At 39.1% G+C, this 21,304-nt stretch overlaps 1 protein-coding gene across 25 annotated transcripts in view; it reads right to left on the bottom strand.

The window, feature by feature from the left end:
* adgrl2a (adhesion G protein-coupled receptor L2a) overlaps positions 1–21,304 on the bottom strand; it is a 78,167-nt gene that overhangs the window by 34,044 nt on the left and 22,819 nt on the right. For all 25 annotated transcript variants that reach the window (XR_001660212.1, XM_007542234.2, XM_016665694.1 and 22 more), the window contains 4 exons: positions 19,840–20,640; positions 2,914–3,207; positions 2,248–2,351; positions 393–578 (listed from right to left, as the gene is read on the bottom strand). Coding sequence is in view for 24 of the 25 variants with exons in the window: in XM_007542234.2 (XP_007542296.1) it covers positions 393–578; positions 2,248–2,351; positions 2,914–3,207; positions 19,840–20,640 (1,385 nt within the window). In the remaining variant the exon portion in view is untranslated. The remainder of the gene's footprint in view (positions 1–392; positions 579–2,247; positions 2,352–2,913; positions 3,208–19,839; positions 20,641–21,304) is intronic.

Raw genomic sequence — 21,304 nt, 5'->3', positions numbered from 1 at the left:
AGAGGTCTAAGAATAAAAGTGCTGCCACTAATATTCATTACATGCTGCATTTCCTTCCCCGCTAAGTTAGCACATCACAAATAATTTATCCCACCATATTTTGGCCATTAAAGTAAAATCAATGTTATGGAACACAGATCTGCTAAAACACTGTAACCCCTTTCTTTCTTTGTTTTTTTTTTTCCATCAGTCGGTTGACCTTCTCTCCCATTCTTTTCAAATTCTGGAAGTCTTACAGATTTGCTTATCTTGACTAATTTGAACATTGACCTGCCTTAACAAGATTTAATCTTGGCAGCTAACATGCTTTTTGTCTATTCTCTTGAGAATAGATAAGAAGGTCGACTTGGATTCTGATGCATAAGGAATTGACGTTTTGTTGTCATGGTTACCTTATTGAAGCTTCTTCCGGCAGAATCTTTCTCACTGGGCCTGTACTCCTGCAGCTGAGCATCGAGGATGTCCACCAGCTGCTCCATCAGACGCACAGAGGAGCTGACATCACCAGCGAATATCGGGCCTTTGGTGTGCTTGGCTAACTCGTTGGCCAAGTTAGCTGCATTTTCACCACTGCGGATCTGCATTGGAAGAGAGTGAATAATGAGTGCAAAGCCCAAGGCTGTTTTCAACCCGGTTTGTAATATCAATCACCACTCGAATGAGCCCCCTACACCACTCTTACTGTACAGTCACTTACAGCGCATTGCAAATATATTCATGTCCACTAAATTCTCTTGGAACAAATCAACACTATGCAGCTCATAAATATGAAAAGTGGCATTTATTTGTAGCCTTTCCTCTGATCCTCCAAAACAAAATCAACTGCAGCAGGCTCAAATCAGAAGTCACATGATTAGTAAGTAAAGTTTACCTAGCTCTAGTTCTGTGAGGGAACTAAGAGATTGGTCACAGAAAATTAGTTGACAAATGTCATCGTATACAGGAGGAAAGACAAGTCAAAACTTGATCTGTGGAGAAAATTTAAAGCTGGGCAGGGTTATAAAATATTTGGCCAAACTTTAAACACCTTACAAAATGAAAAGATAACAGCAAACTCTTGATCTACTCAGACTAAGACCTCAATCTGAATAGTTGGATTATGCTTTCTTTTGAAATGCTTAATACACTTAGCAAAGTTTAATAAACTAAGAGCAAATTGGGGTTTACTGAAGTCCGACATTGCGTAAAGATTGCTGATATGTTACTATTTACTATGAAAGAAAAAAAAAAGAAAAAAAAAGAAAAAAGCATGGACAGGAAAATGCAAATGTTTTTTGTACCTAAAATTTACTGTTGCAAGATTTAAATTTGTCAGTAAACAAAGCCTTAATCTGCATGAATTAGCCTTAGCTGGCAGGCCAAATTAATATCATTCTCAAATGTAGTGAGGCAAAAAATAAGTCTGGGGGGCGTTATGGGAGAGGGGTAGGAAGAAAGTCATTAAACTTATCGCTTAAAGTTTACTGTGAAGAATTTATAGGAGACAGCAAACATCTGGGCGAAGGTGCTTTGGTCAGCTGAAATCAAAATCAACCCTTCTAATCTGCATGCATGCTACCACTGCACATCACCTCATGAATGCACCATCTTCAATGTTAAACATGGTTCTTACAGTGTTGCGCTACACAGACTTAAGACCACGTTCACTAACAATACAAAACCCTTAACAGGGAACCACATTTATAATTCAGTTTGTTAAAGTCTATTCAAATTAGAACGACTCAAAGTCCAGACCAAAATCCAATCGCAAATGTGTAGGATAACTTCAAGATTCATGTTCACTGACACTAATTTGCAAAAAAGGTGGTTGTGCAAAGCATTTACTGAAGGAGTCTAAATAAAACTGTTTCATACTGATCAGATTTGTTTACCAAGCAAAAAATGTAAAATGTAAACTTTCTTTCCATTTTAAAATTATTGACATGGTTGTCTATGCATTAACATCCGTGGTTGTAATGTGCCAAAATGTGAGAAAGCAAACATGCGTATGAATATTTCTGCAAGGCACTGTGCATCACTTTTTTTTAAAGCTTATTTTACAATTTTACCTGACCTGAGATAATGTTTCACACCCCTGTCATCTTTTAAAGCTCACAGAAAGAGTTTAAGTAATAGCGGCCTTTATTTGTTGAAATCGTCATGATAGTGACACAATCAATCCAGATGCACATCTACGTTATTGTATTATCCTGTTTTCAGCAACGCATTCCACTTATAAAAAGAACAGTGAGGGACGCTTGAACAAACCTTCTGGGCCAGCTGGTTGACCCAGTGGGAGGTACAGTTGCTAAGATCAGGGCCCTTTGGGTGCCAGTCCCCAGTGGAAAGAAGACATAAATAAGATGCCGTGCCTGGCAGGAAAAACAAGGAAAGATTTGTTAGGTTGAATCAACTCAAATCACAGACCCGTTTTCCAAAAAATTATCCACAGGACCACAGAGGAGAAAAGCACAGATCAGAGGATGATCCTGTAAGCCAGAATGACAGTCATTCAAATGTTTTGGTTTCTGGAAATATTTGCTTTCTCCTCTGCACGCTTTTATGTCAAAGTAGCAACTGTTTCCTGTCTTCTAATCAGTCCCGTGTCTGACAAAGTCGAAGCATGATTTCAGACACAACAAAAGAAGGAGCACAGGCCTCCATGTAAGCTCAGAGGAGTACATGTGAGCCGGCTTTCTCTCCGGCACACATTACTTAATCAAATTTAGACCTAGAATTCAAAAGCTAAAAGCCTTACTCTGTACCAAATTGTTGTCACTTAGCTCAGTAGCAGCTTTCTTTGAAAATAAAAATACACTGGTATGCAGGGGTATCAGCCAGATCTGACAAACTCAGGGATGTTCTCTTGAGATGCTTAGGGTTTATCGTACACAGCGCGCCCACATCCCTGTGGTGAGACAAAGCCCTGTTTACCGCGTGTTCCCTTGGGACAAGGTCGCTCCACCAGCATGCCCCTCTGGGTCTGAGGCCACATTATGTCTCTTTTCTCAGTGGCCTTGCAGAACCGCTCAGGTAAGGGGAAGGACTCCAGAGGCGGAGGAGAAGTCGTCTGTGGGATTACAGGCGGCGGCTTGGGTGCTCGCCTGCTGCCCTCCTTAAGCACCGTTGTGGTAGTGTTGGCCGCACCCCAGTGTGCTGTGGTTGTTGTAGTGACGGTCGTAGTTCTCTGAGGCTGTGTGGCTGTAGTGACTTCCGACAGAGGCGGTGCTGTGCAGACAGACGGGGGGGGAGAGAGAAGAGAATTATGATTTGGTTGAGCACTGACATTTGTTGTGTGCAGCTCAGCGGAGAAACCATGAGATTTATGAACTGTGCTTTCAAGGGAGACACATTTGTACATTTAGAGAAAATACAAAGGAACAGTGCATGAAAAATAACAACCAACAGGTGAAGCTACTTGTTGGTCAGTTCAGCTTGTTTTTGTTGTGGGGGGTAGGGGGGTATTTCACATGTATAATGTACACATTTTTAAAAGCATAATTGGAAAGTTTAAAGGTTTGGTCCGCTGTTCTTTCTAGGGCTACACAATATAGTGGTAATATTTTATCAGCAGATTATCAGTGTGTGCAATATTCACTTGGCAAAGCACCGCTTGGCGTCCAATAACTGTTGACTAATATATTCCAAGTCTTATGAACCTGCATTTTAAAAGCTAATGTGATATTTACCCAGTTGGACAGAGCATTACGGCAGCAGATGTTCACACTAGACACAAATGACATTGCTCAAAAATGCTAAGGCCACAGAGTGATGGAGGGATGGATGAGAAAGAAAGAAAACAGGCAAATATCTCAACTCATTTTGCTACCATCATTATTATCGCCATAATATTGTCGCAATATTGTTTTTGCATGTGGTCCTAACTATATCTCTTTGATATCAATACAGCTGTACAGGGAATTACAAATTCACACCCATGAAATTATTTTCATTTTCTAACAAGCATACGTGTATTTTATAGGAAATGTTTATTTCAAAACACACATTAATTAATAATGATAGCTTTACAGATCTAGAGAATTTGCTGCCCAATCTTATATCAGAATAGTTTATGCTCAGACAGACTGGATAGGAAGTATCTGTGAAAAATAAATGTTTAAATTCTGACAAATGTACTTTGATGTAAGTTGTTCCATTCTACATCTGTTTGTATGTTCAGCAGCTCCCCTGTCCCTGCTGAAGGAAACATTCCCACAGCATAAAGATACCAGCACCATATGTTCCAGTTAAGATGGACTGGCATTTTTATATAGATGTGCAGAGTTAAACATGTTGATATTCTCTCTAATCTAACCTCAGCATTTTCCTTCTTTGTTATTACGTTCCTGACATAGCTTGTTGCATTTTTTGCAAAAGCCATTGCTTTTGTGCCAAACTTCATTAAAAGCCTGACAAGAGAAACACAATAATATTCATTTATTAAAAGATTATCCGAACTTGGTTGTGCATACCTGCAGATCCTTCAGACATGACACGAATCTCTTGATTCCTACTCAGACTAATTCCCTCTCAATGTGGTTTGTCAATTCCTGTGAATGAATATCTCTTTTGTTTGCAGTTTTGCCGGACTCTTGATTTTGAATGACGGCTTGCAAATGTTCTTACAAATGGCTTTGACAAAACAGCTGAAGTCAATTCCAAACTTCTGGGTTTGACAACTCAAATAACATCGATTCCAACTTTTAGAATTCCTAAACAGTATTAGAGTACAAATGCAGGGCACACTTTTCAGATTTACTGTACCAGACTTAATATTTCATTTTCACAACACAACTGTGTAGAACTGTGTTGATTTGTCACAACATGTACAATAAAATAGAATGAAACTTATAGCTGCAGCTCAAGTGGCAAGAATACTTTTACATAGTGATGTAAACATTCTTTTTTTATCTTAAAATGTAATGTTTATATATCTCCCCTGTATTACCTCCTGCATTTTTTAAATACTGCTTATTTGAGTTGGTGAGTCTGATGAGGAGAACAGTAATTAGAGTAACATCCTTTTGGCAATCATTCCTGCCTGGAAGAGTTCGTGGCATGGCTAATTAAATTTCACTGGAGCAGCACCAACCTGTATGTATAGCCACAGTGCCAGAACATTCATTTTACAGTTTCTTTCAACCACTGATACTGTGTTACAGTGGCCATGTCGTAACTCATGCAACGCCCAGGGCAAAACCAATATGTCTTAGTCTAGAGGTAAAAAAAAAAAAAGGAAATGGTGCACGTCATAACATCAGCCACTAAGGAAAACTAAGAGGAAGTATTTTATGAGATTCACTGGAGCAGAGTGAGTAAGTCTGTATTTACATTTTATAGAAGGCAAATATAAGAACGTTTTATAGATGAAATGTTGATACCTTCCTGATGTGAATCCATTCCACATCAGCAAACGCTAAACAAAACCATATTCCCCTGTCAAAGATATTTGTTGGGTGAATTTAAAAAGGATAAGCTCCATCAATCAAAGGAGGTCTGACTGGAATGTGGTGTGCATACTGAATCTAATCGTGTTTGAGCACTTTGATTTCCTCCATTAGGCTGCCTGTAGAGCATGCAGAGAAAGTGAAGAGGTGCTGTTACACTGCTTGAGTTGAACACAGTCGTCCTCAGTAGCGCCACGCAGCAGCAATGAAAATGCGGATGAGAGAGAGCCACAGTAAGAGAAAGACAGCTGGGATTCACAGGCATATCTAGGACAAGGGTAAATAAAAGGGGTTTGTGTGAAGAAAAAAAAAAAATAGAGGTACGCAGAGGCAAAGGATGATGACAGAAAAATTCAGAAACAATGCGGCCTTGCTCACTAAGGAATGGACAGTTTCTGTCTTCGGGTGGATTGCAGGAGAAGCAACCAGACCCCAGGCGACAACACTTCCATATCTGTTGCCTCCATTGGATAATGGGTCTCGCTGATAGCAACCCCCAATCTCCTACCAATGCACACACCCCTACCCCTACTACTATCACCATGGGCCCCACGGTGTGGATGAAAGGCTTCAGCACAGTTGAGCTGAAGGGAAGTCGCCTTTGAGGCTCTGGGCTACCTGTGGCGAATTAGGCTCTATTGACCAGAGGAGACGACTGTGTGCTCCCTCCTGTTGCGGGCTCGAGAACCACACAAACACACGCAGACAAACACAAGCAGGAGAATGTGAAGTTGTACACAGATGCCTTGTGGTTTTGACTGCAAGCGGCAGGCGGATTTGCCTGGGTGACTGTACCTCACCCTCCTTGTCTTTTTGTTCCTCCTCCCCTACCTGCATCTTTTTTTTTCTTTTTTTTTTTCCTCAACACAGTGAAATGCTCAACCATAAAGCCTGTCACAGTGACTGAGAGACAACCTGTCCTTAGCGTCCTTTCGGCACCAGCATTTAGTTGGCTGGGAAAAATACTTGTTTCTGCGACACACTTAAACCCCTTCTGTGCTCTAACTCTTTGTTTTTATGACTCACAGCAGTAAAAGCAACAGCAATCCACAATAAATCTAACTTTTGTAACATTTTGGCCTAAATTTACGTACATTTATGATACCTAGAATGTGTCAGCAGAGCATATACAGTAAGTTAATATTCTTTCTTTTAAAACATCTGGGTTGGAGTCGTTTGGCAAAACTCCAGATGATTTTCAAGAATCTGTGAGGCCCTCCAAAGGTTTCCTGTTTCCAAAGTATGAAAGATAAGATCTCAGACTCCATGGGTCACGGGTGTTGGGATTTACAACACCGACAGAAATAAAATGAAAATGAATCGCTGCATGCAGGCATGATTTAAGATAAAGAGCTCACAGCTAGAGCCAATAAATCAGAGAGCCATCTACTGCAACCCAAGTGCATTCCTGCTGCATGTCAGCTAACAACTGTATCTTGTCTAGTCCCTCATTCAACAAGGCTGCTCGTTGTGACTGAGGGTGGGGGGATGTTGGGTTTTACTGGTTTGTTAACAACGTGAATAAATACATATTTTTCAAGTTTTTTTTAATGTTTTTGTTTGTTTGTTTGTTTCTACCTGCAGTCAGCATTGGAAAGGAATAGATAATGTTTGGGTAAGTTAACAAGAAGCTAAAAACTCTGGCGTCAGAAATCCTGAAAATTAACATTAAAATTGCTGTAAAGCAGCGTGAACGCCACTGGATGAGGTTTGTGAAAGCTTTAAAAATGTCTTTAACGCATATAATTTGAAATACAAATCAAACCCATATAGATCTTCCCGTTTTAGATAAAAATCCAAAAGTGTGTACCACAGTTTTAAAGAGATTTATGTCACATCGCTCCCAAACTTTAAAGTTTTCTTACTGAGATGTTCGAGAATGCAACGCAGATTAAGAGTTGCCCCCTTTTCCACTCGCTGCTGAGCACTGCAAGTCAGCAGGAAGAAAAGAAGGTTCCTGCCCTTTTTTCTACACTACAATGATTTACAATAAAAACAAAGTCAGCTGTCTGGAGAAATTTGTGGTAGCAAAAATGCAGGCAAGTCATGTCTGCAACACCTGAAGGAGAGCCAAAAACCACTCTTAACGCTGTTGTAACACTACAGCTTGTAAGCATGCAACAGCTTGTCTGAGTAATTAATCAGCTAATACTAGCTTGCTATGCAACAGTAATGAATATTCTGCATATACTTGGAAAATAGGTCAGTATTTGCCTTAAATACTGACCTAATACTACTAATAATTTTACTACGTATAGGTCAGTGTTTAAGGTAGTAAAAATATTTAGATTTCTCAATGACTAATGGTGGGGAAATAAAGAAGCCAGATAGGCAAACTGGGGCGGTGGCTGCTGTGGTACAGAAAGAGGTGAGTTAAAAACCAAAAGCTCTTGAGCTTCCTAGTCTGTGTTCCGACTCTACACTCTGGTTTTCAGTCTTTGATTGTGATTAAAAGATTGAAATGCCAGGAACAACTGGCTGAAATGAGTTTCCATTGGAGGGTGACAGAATTAGAGTGAGGAGTCCAATAGAAAAAGTAATCAGTTGAAGCGTACTTGCATCTGATCAGATTTCCGCCTGCTAAAGGTTTTCTAAGTTTTCCCTCCGTGACCCGTTTCCCCACACAACACGATTTTATGAATGTAAAACTTAAAAGCTAACAAAATGTAATATTTAAGTCTATGAATTAAAACAACACTATAGATAAGATTCTTAGAATATTTACATTCATAATGCAAGTTTTACTTTTTTTAGGAACAATTGTTGTGTTTCTGTAAAAAAAAAAAAAAAAAAAACTTGTTAAAATCTCAACTGGTGTATCTCTATTAATAAGTTAAAAAGGCTCTGCACTGCAAAAGCTGTTGATATAGGTTCACACCACAGCTGAAAACAGCTGCTCTATAAAAAACCTCATTAATGAGGAATAATACGAGGCGGACATATTAGATGAAAGGGCCACTATAATCCCGTTGGTGAGGTTTTCATGTCATGTTTACGATGCAACATAATCCTCTTTCCTGCGTGAAAAAGAAGCTAATGTGAATGTAGGCTATACCTCCCATTGAGAGTTGCACATAAACAATGCAAGCCTCTCGGACCGCTGCTTTTAACGTGTGTGGTGTTGTTAGCTTGCATTTCTGCCAACAGCACAATAACCTTATTACCTTTATGCTACAGCTTGGTTCGGTTTAATCCAGTGAAAGCAGGAAGGAAGAACCTAAGATTTAAAAAGAAAAAAAAAAAGTCCAATCCACTCAGAGCTGTTCAAGTTGATATGTTTATAAGTAGATCCTATGACGGATAGCTATTGATCTTTAAGCAATGCTGCAGAGGACTTTTTTTGTCTGATTCATAACATCTCGTCTTCTGCTGGGGCATCAGACGTCTGACACCGCCAGATGCATTCCCTGTACAATATTCCTTTGATAACATCAAAAGAAGAGTTCCACTGTTTGGACTATATGCAGCAAAAACCAGGACAGGATTCTTGATTATTATATCGCCGCTGAGCTCAGCCCAAGGGGAAGCTTCAATTAGCTGTCACGGAGTGTGAGTGCATAGACTGATATTCTCCAAAGTACAGCCAATAGTCAGGACAGGCTTATTCATAACCTCTTTGTATGATTCGATGCCCACACACTGTTTCACTTCTTGGTGGTTTTGTTATTACCGCTGGGGTTTACAGGTCTGGGATCGATGACAGAAAACAAGATTGGAATCAAAAAGAAGAGTGTGGCTCATCAAGTGTTGTCAGGGAATATGCATACATGTACAGTGAGAACTTCAACGCACAGAGACACCGTCACATACGCACAATCCCCATGCTTACATGGAGCCTATCAGGATTGAGTACTCGTGTCAGAATGACAAATGGAAGACGACAGCAAGTGTGTCTGTTATATTATGTCTAATAGCTTTACTGACTCTGGATGGTTGTTCATCAGCGTAATGTCTCAGGCACATTACCAGGTGCCGTTTATCTTGTGACAGAGGAGGAAATCGGAAAGGAACACGCATGAGAAAAAAAAGTTAAAAGAAACTTTCCATCTTCTTTCTTACTTTCCCTATTTTCTGTGCTCTTGCAGAATAACCTGGTGGTGATATTAGGTGCAGTTTCACACACACACACAAAAAAAATCCATGTCTCTGTTCTAAGAGAGGTAGTCTGTAAATCTTCTGCGCTAAGGTAAAACGTCTGTCCTTTTCAACATACAAAAGGAAAAATAAACAAAAGGAGGCCTTGCTAGAAGTTTTTAGCAAGCCAGTGGGTCATCTGACAATTCAGGGTCTTGATCTACCTCCTAAATGTGCTTGGGCAACAAAATAATATAAATTATGCATTAAGAAATGACTATTGACCACACGATTTCTATTGTATGTGCTTATGTTGACAGGAACAAACTTCAGTGTGGATGGCGGTATTTTCTGTACAAGTGAAGTGTTTAAAATGAAGAAAGAGAAAGTAAAGAGATGTAATACACTGTTTAAAAGGAAGTCATATTTCCTATGACAGATGACTTACGGCACATAACAGGAAGGCTGAACAAAGATAAAATCTTTGGACTAGCTGATATCTGTTAGGGAACATTTTGTATTTATTAATGTTTTAAACCGTTTAGAACATTACAGTAAAAAAAAAAAAAAATGACCTAAAGCTTCTAGAATATAAACATGGAAACTGCAATTTCAGTCATGCTAGCTGGGCTAATAATACTAATCACCATTTTATGGTACAACAATAAAAAGTACTCAATGAGTGTTCTCTTTGTTCAGAATATTGGTATAAAAAATGCTTTTTGGAATACGGTAGCTCAAACATCTGCTCGTAATATGAATAATTAATGAGCACTTAAAAATAGTGAGGATAGAACAAGTATTTTGAAAGCTGTTTCCATGTTGCAGTTTCTAAATGTGAAAATTAGTACAAGTAGGTCAAATCTTTACTGTAAAAAATGGAGATTAGAAACAGATCACGAAAAATGACAAACAATGATAGGCTAACAAAAATAAAGTCTTAAAGAAGTGTAAACAACATAGAATAAGTTAATGAAAGATCTCTGTTTCAAATATTCGCTTTCTGGATGCAGCCAAATGCATCCAAGTTCATATGGAAATAGAGCTGTTACCGACTATGAAACAGTGTAATGAGTTATATCAAGTTTGTGATGCATTTGATATCTACCAACAATAAGAAAAATACACACAAAGGAAATTGGATTACACATCTTTCTCTCTGGATCGCATGTGTAGCTGTGAAAGGGAACAATGCGTATGATTGCTGGTGTATCAGCAGTAAATATGAAGAAAGCTGAGAAAAAAAAAAATCACATAATTTCCCAGGAGCCGTGTCCTTGTAAAGTGTGTTCAGTACACATCCATGTCTTAGGAAACAAAACCTAATAGCTAGATTATGTTATTTACTGCTGCCTCGAACATTTCGCTCTCTGACAGTGCCAGTGCGTGGATTAATATGGACAGAGGCGAGGCAGTGCACTCCACTTATATCCACGCAACTGCAAACATGTACACATTTATATACAGCACTACAGACAAAATAACACCAAAGTCAAGGAAACAGACTCAGCAGCTGTCAGACTACATTTTTTTTTTTTATCTCCTTCCAGTTTTCTGTAACTGTACGTGCCTCAAATTTCAAGCATTAACTCAAAGTGTGCCAAGCAGACTAAAAATGTAATGCAGTGCATGATGGAGGTTGGTCACTCAGGCACAGACGTAGAAATAAAGACCTCAGACTCAGGCACACATCTGAGGGGCTGGAAAATGCATAAGCACGTGTGCACACAACAGCATAGCTGTGTAGAACAGAAATACCCACACAAATCCACATATGCACAGATTAGAGAAACACAGACTCCCAGAGACACAATAATCAGACTGTGTGAAATAAATCTCCTCAAAGGCGTGTGTCAGGCAGTGATGGGGGACCATTGTGATGTCTGAGTAATAATTCTTTTAATACGCCTTGTTTCACAGTCTGACTATAATCAAACAAGAGACTGGATCCCCTTGGCTATAAGGCTCAGTGTAACCATAATCACTACCTCTCTCCCTCGCTCCGCTTTTATGTAAAGCGACGCTTTATGACGTTTTAAATCATAATCCCAGGTTTGCTGGTGCTTGAATGCTTGTATGTTGTCAGTGGGTATCATTTAACAGCACTCTGTACAGCAGTTTAACTTCAGCCATTGACACATTTCAAGGGGAGAGATTACGAGCAGCTTGAGCTTTTGATAAAACATCATGTTTCAGGTGGGTTCGGGAAAGCAGTGTGAAATGGCCTTTCTCGTCTGGCGCTACCTATTGTCCATAATGTTTTACGCTGGAGAAGAACCAAAGATTATATTTCAGGTCATGGACTGAGGTTAAACACTGAAAAGCCTTCAGTTGCATGTAAGCAAGGGCTGGTATGAAGGTCTCACTTTGTGCACAGATAACTTTGTGCGAAAATAATGCACTGCCATATTGACAAAACGGTATAAAACAAAATCTAACTGCTTTTCCAACTAACTTTAAAAGAGTGCTACACTCATAGGAGTGATGGATGGCACTACTTAAGTGACCAGACTAAACATTGAATGTCAGTGTTTTTAGCTGCCTTCTCTATGCAGATGGAATAAACTTGGCTTAGTTGACCACTTCCTTTTTCCGTTCATTAAAATGACTTTAAATCAGAAACAGAAAAAAAAAAAAAGGTTTTGAAACTGTAACTGATTAAAAATGTGGTATGTAATGACGCTGGTCACCAGCTGAGGTCAGACAGAAAACTGAATTGTTGCCACAATGGCATCGGTCTATAGTCTGTGGTAATGTGACAAATCAATTGTAACACATAATCTGACTGAATCAAAATAAGTAAATGGAGGCTATACATTTAAACAGGAGTCATGATAATTGTACTTTAAGATCTGTAACATCTTGCTTGAAAACAAACTTCACAGTTTACATGCTCACAGAGTTCCTTGACGTTTTTAAAAATCTGGAAAAATATATATATGTTTTGGCATTGGTCGACAATGCCATAACAAAGTTGAGTCCTGTGAGCTCCTACACCATTACGACAACAAGGGACAAGTTTTGAAAGCATCTTATTCTCTGCCGTCTGTTTTGTTTTCACTTTCAGAATTTCCATTGTGTTATTTTTTGTTTGTTTGTTTGTTTGAAAAAGCTTGATCAAATTAAAAAAAAATTCTGCCAATTTCTGGTAAAGTTTTGTGTAAAGGCGTTAAAGATTGACCAAGAAATCTGGAAAAAAAACGAGTCAAGTAAAACTTGCCAGCATCTCAGCAAATTGAGCAGAAATTCCAAGACTTAGGGAGAACTTTGTTCAATAGGACAACATTCAGCAGGAAAATGTGTTTTGCGACCAAATGTGCTGCTAGTCCTCCCTGTTAGCTAATTGGCTGCAGAAGCTCAACTAGCTGGTTGTTGCCTGGGTTTCCTCAGCCAATCATTATTCAGAATTGGCCTATAAATAAAGTCCGTCAAGTTGTACCAATTGTGCCCTTTGGCAATTTATTCACAAACACACCATGTCTGTGTGGAGGTCTTAAACTTTTTGCCATGTTAGCCTATTTGTTATTTTGTAAAACTTTCGTAAGTTTGTGTTCTGCTATAATGTTCTTGAATTGTCGTTTCTCAGATTGGCCTTGTAGGAAACGGCTCCCATTTATTGGAGTTGTGCAGCACATTTTTTTTCTGTTCATGAGAATGAGGTTAGATGAATATTCATTTTTTTCTTCTTCTAGTTAGTCAGGATGTTAATTATTTAGGTGCCTTTGTTAAATAAGGTATTATTAGATGAGATGCTTCATTTGATGAATTGTGCATCACACTCCCCTATTTTCTCTTTCATTTTAGTTTGAACTTTTAGCAAGAAATAAACAGGGAAAATGGTAAATTTGTCTTCCGGCTTTGCCCATCTAGATTTATGTTATGCTATTACTGAACAATATTAAGAAAACATGACTGTCAGTGTTATTGCTCAATATTAGAACGGCGGTATAAACAGCAATTACCCCACATTCACTCCAGCACTCATTTTCCATCACCACAATGCCCTCAGCACTCTTACAAAGTTTTAGCATCTTGGTCACCAGGATTAATACTAGAAGTGAGCATAAAAGGCATGCCAAGACAGAGTCAAGCAGATTGTTACAACGTGAAACATTTGAATGCACCAACCCCCTAAAACATTATAGCCTACCAAATATTTCCGTGTTGCACAAATTGATATGGTCTTGATGACTGTGATACATTGTGCAGTCATTTGTTAGACTATTTTCCGCAAGACAAGCTTGGGGGTGTAACAATTAGCACACACAGGAAATCTAGAATTAATGATTATTAAAAAAAAATGACAATAAAATGTTGCCAAACATTACAATATATAACAAAATGACTGATTAGGTTTGTTGGCTTGTGCAGTCAATTAAAATCAATGTCATTCTGACAGTAGATTAGGTCAAGGAGAAAGAATTTGCACTCAAATTGGAAGCTAAAGAGATTTTCCTTATCAGAATTACTGAGTCAATCTAAAATGCTTCCCTTTAAGGAAAGGGGAAAGTAGAAAAATTACTCTCTTTCCAGTTTTGAAAAAAAAATAAACCCTTGCTAGACATAAAGCTGCTGAAGCACTTGAAACATTATTTCTGAACGTCAAAAGTATGCAGTGTGATCCCTGATCTTCATGTGCGTGATGAGCATCCTTGTCCTGTTTTTGTATTTATAGTTTCCCAGGAGGCAGAGCTCTGGATTTACTTAAATCCAGTCATTTAGAGTGAACCGCTCCCACCAGGCTTTATTTGAGTAGTCTAGCAATGGTCTTACCCTGAATTCAGGAGAAATAGAAATGTGTATGTTTTACTCGTGGCCATGTCTCGTAGCAGATCATAGAGGCGCAAAGATCAAAGCGAGACAGAGGAAAAAACAAAACAAAAACAAAAGAACAGTTCCTACAAATAAGTAGAAAGTAAACAAAAACTAAAATCTGATCACAGTGGCAAGACGATGGCAGAGGGAAATAATAGATGGAAGTAGACAGACAGAGAGAAACCATAGCATGACAAATAAGGCAGGAGGACAGGCAAACAAAAACAAAAAGGGTGATTTTCCACATCGATAACCTCTCCTTTCACACCGCTGTGTCCACTTGGGCAGCTGACGGGAGCTTAGGGAGAAGGAGGGATTGTTGCTCAGGCAAACAAACAAATTGGCCGTTTTTAACACGTCCTGGACCCTGGCGCCGTACAACTGGTGACTGTGTCATAGAAACAAGTCATTGCCATTTTCCCTGAGCACATAAAATGGCTGTAAAAGCTAGATGCTGAATTTGATTTTACAAAACACATGGAAATGGTTTTCACCCAGTGGTAGTGTAGACTAAGGCTATGGAGCCATGTGTTTCAGAATTGCCAATTAGGTTTCTTGAAAGAAAAAAAAACGATTGGCAACAGATGGAGCTATAAACTATGAGTAAAAAAACAACAACAAATGAATTAAGAAATGAAGGGCTTTGCATTTTGGCCATTGTTGTAGTAGTTATGTTTGGAAACTCAGCATAATGACAGAAACATACAACAAGAACTACAACAACCACATCTTAACAACAGTTTCTATGTAGACGACTCTTCCTTAACATGCCCTATCGGCTTCTTATTAAAGAGTCGGTTGTTCATTTCACTCTCAACTACTGCAATCTATGTGGAAAGTGGTCATCATGGAAGACAGTAACACAACAAAACTTAAACCATCTGAACTAACCACTGGAAAACCAATTAATGTGTTACTGTAGAAGACATCCTATTTTCTGGATAAGCACACACGTGAGATTGTTGTGATAGGCCTAAATGAAATACTAAAATAACACTCACTAATAGAAGACTGCATGACAACAGACATTGGCGTTCATGTCAATGCGCTCCTGAATAACAACAGTGCAAAGGTATATTGTTATCCATGTCTGCAGCTGCCATTTGTGCTCCGCTCTTTGATCCGTGATAACACTGATAGCCTTTGTGTCCCCTTAAAGTGTCACTGACACCAATAAAACCACTTGCAGGAGACTATAAATGCAGGGTCGATGTGTCCGTCTGTTGTAACTGGGTCAAACCTCAGCACCAACTTTTGACGTGATCAGGGCAAGTCAAACCGTAAACAAATAAGGTTGAGTGCAAAGAAGCGGAGGACATTGTGAACAACTTCACCGAAGAGTTGAGCAGTTTCGACGAAATGGAAGTGAGAAAGGATGAAATGGCTGAAGTGTATGAAATGGAGGTACAAGTTTTGAAGGGGTAAAGTTTTGAATTGACACAGAATGGAAATAAATAAATAAATAAATAAATCTGTGTACACTTATGTTTATGTTTGTCCCAATTTCAAATAGAGGCTGCTTTATTCCTTTAAAACTTCCATCTATCTGACTGACTTTCCTTATTGCTGCTCTAAATATTTGCATGCGCAAGTTAACCTCTATGGAAGCACCAAAGAAGACAGGAATAAATCATTGTGCTGCTTATTAGAGACCTGTGTATTCATCAGACTGTATGAGGTAAGCTCTCTAGGGTGACTGCTAATGCATACAAGTCACACACAGTTATAGCAGCTGAGCATTTTTGCATTGTAAGGCATTTTCCATACATTGAAAATACAGGGCATCTTCTTCTTGACCACATGCAGAGCTGTAAAGTTAATTGCCAAGTCACGTCAGTGAACTGTAACCTATAATGTCTAACAAATTGGATCATTTTCGTTCTTAAAATCTCCTATAGCCCAGGGTTAATTTGAAGTTGCAGCAAAGTTAAAAAATGTATGCATATGTAATGATGTTTTAACACTTAGGATTTGTGTGGGTCTTAATTGCAGCATAACTGAGATGTTGTATATTGGTGCTTTTGTTACAAGAAAAAAACAAAAACCAAACTTGTACAGCCTCTTCTGTGCCCCAGTAAAAAATAGTAAAAGTTTTGTATACATGTTTGGTTAAGAATTGCCTTAATATTCTTTAATATGCGACATCAGAATAGACTTTCTTTTCAATATAAAAATACAATGAGTTTTCCTGGGGATACCTCATTTAAGTCAATTTAATCATGTCATTTGTACCATTCAGTGTCGTACGATTTTCTTTTACGAGTTCCGATATGCAAAGAAGAAACCTTGCAGTTAAATGAGCGGATTACGGGGCTGCTGCTTCAAGCCAAGAGTGAGACTTGCTGACCCATTTAATGTCTACTTCCAGTGAAGCCGCGTTTTGGATGTGACCCCATCTATTCCTCCATAATCCTACAAGAGATGATCTTGTCTCTAGGCGGGCAAAATTATCAGAGGCGACAAGAACTCAACTGTCTGTCACACAGTGCTTAAGCATCACTTTGAGGTTTTGCTTTAAATGTCAAGCCAAATCAAATGGGTTAGATGTTTGTCCACTTGAGAAATATTGGGGCAGTGCAAGTAGAAGCTGCATGGCAAATTCTGCGTCAGCTGTTTTTCTCCTAAGAATGCCCCAATAAGTTACCCTCTGTGCATGCTGCAAAATTCTTTTTTGAAGATAAATCTAATTCTCGCATTTAAAACAGCTCTTCCACATCTTGGAAAAAAAAAAGCACACTTATTTGACTTGCTAAGGTTTGAGTGAGTGCTGAGCTCATTGCAGCAGTTATAATTTTGAAGTAAGGTACATACAAAGACAGTCATGCATGTAATCTACTAAGATTAGTTCAAAAATCACAAATTAATCTTTAAAATGTTTTTGGATTACATTTTAGATCATGTAGATTTCACTTCAATTTGTTTTCAAAGTTCTGCACTCTTTTTACCCCAAATTGCTCAAACGCATTGTGCTTTTTGATAGCTTGTTTTAGTGCCAAGTGAGGCAGTCAAACGAGCATCAAGATATTAAAGAGAGGGCGTCCAGTGACAGCAAGAAAAAAAAAGTGCCATCATTTATGTGTCAACATCAGCCATGTGGGAGGACAAGTTTATTGACAACTTGATGATCATCCTGGACCATTCTGGCTCACTCTCATCGACTTCAGCTCAACATACATTAGTCAGCAGCAGGGCCAGACTCAGGTCTCATTTGTCAAGAAGAGAGAGCAAAGTCCTTGTTGACATTAAAATAAAAATGTGTGCCCCCAGGAGGACATATGCTGTGTCAGCTAGAGTTTGCAAAGCTCCCAAGCATACTCAACAGCAAGCGAGGATGGGGTTATTACAATGGTCGGGAAGTCTAACTGTGTGTTTAAGTGAGTTTTCCCACTTTGCAGACAAATAACTGGACTGCACCAGACCCCATTTAAAACATCTGATTCTGCTGTCGGGGATCTGCATCAGTTCAACAACGAACAGATCAATTGAGCATAAAGCCTGCTTGCCGTTGCTCAATCCATATCAGCGAGGCTAAAAAAAAAAGAAGACTCTTTCTTAACTTCTGCCGGATTATTTCACAGCCAGTAAACAATAATTTTCTTCCAAAACATGCAACGCAATATGAATCCATTTTGAAATGTTCTTCACACTACAACCACAAACTTTAAGCACTGCATGATTATGAAATGGGGTGGAAAAAAGATAAGACGTTTTGAATTTTATTTTACAAAAAATATTTGAAAAGTTTGGCAGGTACAAAGTATGTATCCTGCACTCCCCAGGTTGAGATCAATGTTTTTCAGAACTGGCTTTTGCTACAATTATACCAACAAATCTCTTGGCCATCTGTCTACTGTTTGCACATTTTCATTTGCAAGATAGCTCAAGTACAGTTAGATGGGCTGGAGATTATCTATGAATGGCAATTTCCAGGTCTTACCATAAGCCTCTGTCTAAGTTTGAAGTCTTTTGTGAACTTCAGTGGGCTTTCCTTTACTATTTAGCTCAATGGATGTTTCCATTATTCTTAACCAGATTTCATGTCCCTACTGAGGAAACGAAACATCACAGCTGCCACAATGAAAACAGTGTTTTCAGACTGATGTGTAGTGTAGCTTTTGCAACAATTTTCTTTTCATTTGACAGTTAAGAATTACTTTGTGCTCATAAGCAATACAATATGATCCAATGAAGTCTGTTTCTGTAATGTGACAAAATATATAAAAAACAAAACACTTTCCCAAAGCACTGTAAATAAATTATTATATGGTAGAAAGGTTAGAAATGTTCAGGGTTTACTTCCAGAAACCTTGAAGCACACCATACATTTTCTAGCGTAAGTATGTAAAACAGCTGCTAATTCATAATCTAAAATAAGGGTATAAATTTTTACCACATTATCCTCATGAAATTATTTAATATTTCTTGTAAAATGCAAATAGTGAATTCAGTTCTGTCATATGCTAGGGCTTTGCTAGGGTACTGCTGTGGAGGAACATCAAACATTCAAAGGCGGAATAATAACAATTCTAGCTGTGGCAGTGGATTCCTGGCATATTACTTATTACTTCTTCTTTGAAAACTGGACTTTATTCTTTGTCACAGTAAAGCCTGCCTCTTACTGGTTATACTGAAGCTGTTCCACTGACTGAACCCAATTTAGCAGCCTTAGCCCACGACCTATCACTACCAAAGTGGACGAGCAAACATATTAATAAATATCGAGCTTCCTGATAATCTGTGGAAAAGTTGCTTGACCTCTGTGGCTCATCACTGAATGTGTTGGGTATTTCTTGGGCTTAAGATTCTGGGTGTGAAGGGGATTAGGATAATTGCTGTTATTATATTCTCAGTGCAAGGGCTATCACAGGTCTGGACTAGCTACTTCTCTGCTCTTGACAACTAAATTAAAAACATGTGCAGCTGATGTGACCCTGGATGATTGATCCTTCTCCCTCGTGTCTAACATCTCTTTCCTAGGCGGGACCTTAAATCCTTACACTCCTGTCTCGGAGGGTGAGATGTTTTTTCCTCTTTTTAATGGCCAACAGAGATTTGGAATTTCAGCATTACTCGGGGAAGAATCTCACCTTGCCCTCGGCCAGACTTTACACCTGTCCTGGCATGCACATTTCCAGAGTAGCAGACATACTGTAGCTCAGCTTCTACCATCTCACTCGACATGCTAGCAATAGTCCCCTGAGCTTTAGCATCTGGTGCTCTGGGAATGCAGGGATGGTAAACCTCTCCAAATCCCCTGGATGCTGATCCTCCATGATAAGGTAACTTGCTTCAAGGTGTTGTTTATCACTTCAGACAGCCTCAAGATGCTTTCCTACTCAGAGCTTTCCTGAACATATCTTTGACATATAGGGTTCTAAATTAAAAAATCAGTCAGTTATGGCACCTGATAGTACATGTGGAATACCAAAGGTTCATCAAATGCACTTGTTAGGAATTTAAACTTTTCTGCATCATGTTTACATGTACTGTCTGTAGAAGATGTGTATGCGAGGCTAGTTCTTACCATGTGCTGGGTCAGGCGGGCCAAACTCCAGGTTGTACCTCAGGACGTAAAAGTTATCCCACACATAGAGCTGGTTATCTCTGGGATTATAATCCACAGCTGCAATGTACTGGTACTGATTGGGAAAGTGGATATCGACAAATTCCCCACGATTCTGTTTGGTGTTATAAACGTAATCTATCAGACTTTTGCTGACCTCGCTTTCATTGTCTTCATAGGTGGAGCGCACAACGTACAATACTCCACAAACCATGAAGGCATTGGAGGCTGAGCGCTTATCATACGCAGTTTCCCAGGTAGCCTCAAACCGAAGCGTGTACGGGTTCAATTGACTGATAACCATCATGCCATTGTTCTGCTCAGTGGCGTAGATCACCCAAAGCCCATTCTCGTCTACCGCCAGGTCGATGTCTGTTTTGCCTCCCCACTTGTAGGGGGACGTGTCGTGGTAGTTGGCGTTATTGATAATGGCCTCGCCACTTTTGATGCGAGTCCTCAGGTCAAACTTCACAATATTGCGCGTGCGCTCCTTGTTGAAAAACACGGCCCCGTCGTAGACCACAAATCCAGTCCCGTCCACCCGGTGAGGCAGCTTGTAGGTGATGGTCTGCCGGGCGTTTTGGACGTCATCCAGGGAGGAATATTCGATTAATGTGTCTGTCCTATATGGAGTCCAAGGCATGAAGTAGATTTTGTCGCCAGCTTGAAGCGGGTCTTTGCACCAGGCCCCAGCTTGTTGCTCCACCTCAAACCGAAAGGAAGGGTCACCGACAGCTTTCAGAGTCCCAGGACAAAGAAAAACTAGCAATGGGAGAAGAGTAAAATGAGAAACAGGTACAGGTTAAAAGGTGAAACATGAAACTAGGATTTATAATCACAACATGTTCTCTGGCATCAATTTCTTCTACATAATTTCTAATAAAAGTATGAACAAATATTTATGGGCATTATGAACAATCACTATAACAATTTTAGTCATGTGCACAAAAAGAAAACAAAATACAAAAGTTATCAAGCAAATGATTAAATTGTAATATAAAGCTTGAAACATTAAAGGTTGGCCTCAAACATTTACTGCTGACTAGAACATAAAAAAGGGAAGGGGGTCGAATAGAAACATAACCTAATAAAAAACTGGTCAGTAAACAACAACAGAACTAAAGAAAACTAAACAAAAGAAGTCACTTGGCAATAGATGGTAGAGGTTATGACAGAGCAGGAGTCAGCCGAGTCTGCAAAAGTGTGTGTGCGTGTGTGTGTAAGTGTACTTGGATTGTCCTCGAGTACACCACCCCAATGCACCAGAAATGTTTGTCTTTACAAAGTGGTGCAGATATCACAATCGTTGCATTTTAAGATACTTTAACTAAGGGTTTGTTGAGGTGTTTTGGTTGTTGCTTTGAGGTATAAGAGGGATAAGAATCAACAGACAAAAGAGAAGCAAGTGGTCAAGATGAAAGTAATG

Source organism: Poecilia formosa, unplaced genomic scaffold (genome assembly GCF_000485575.1).
Source record: "Poecilia formosa unplaced genomic scaffold, Poecilia_formosa-5.1.2 Scaffold10, whole genome shotgun sequence".
NCBI lineage: Eukaryota > Metazoa > Chordata > Actinopteri > Cyprinodontiformes > Poeciliidae > Poecilia > Poecilia formosa.
Note: the sequence above shows the minus strand (reverse complement) of the source record. Positions and strands in the feature narration are given on the sequence as shown.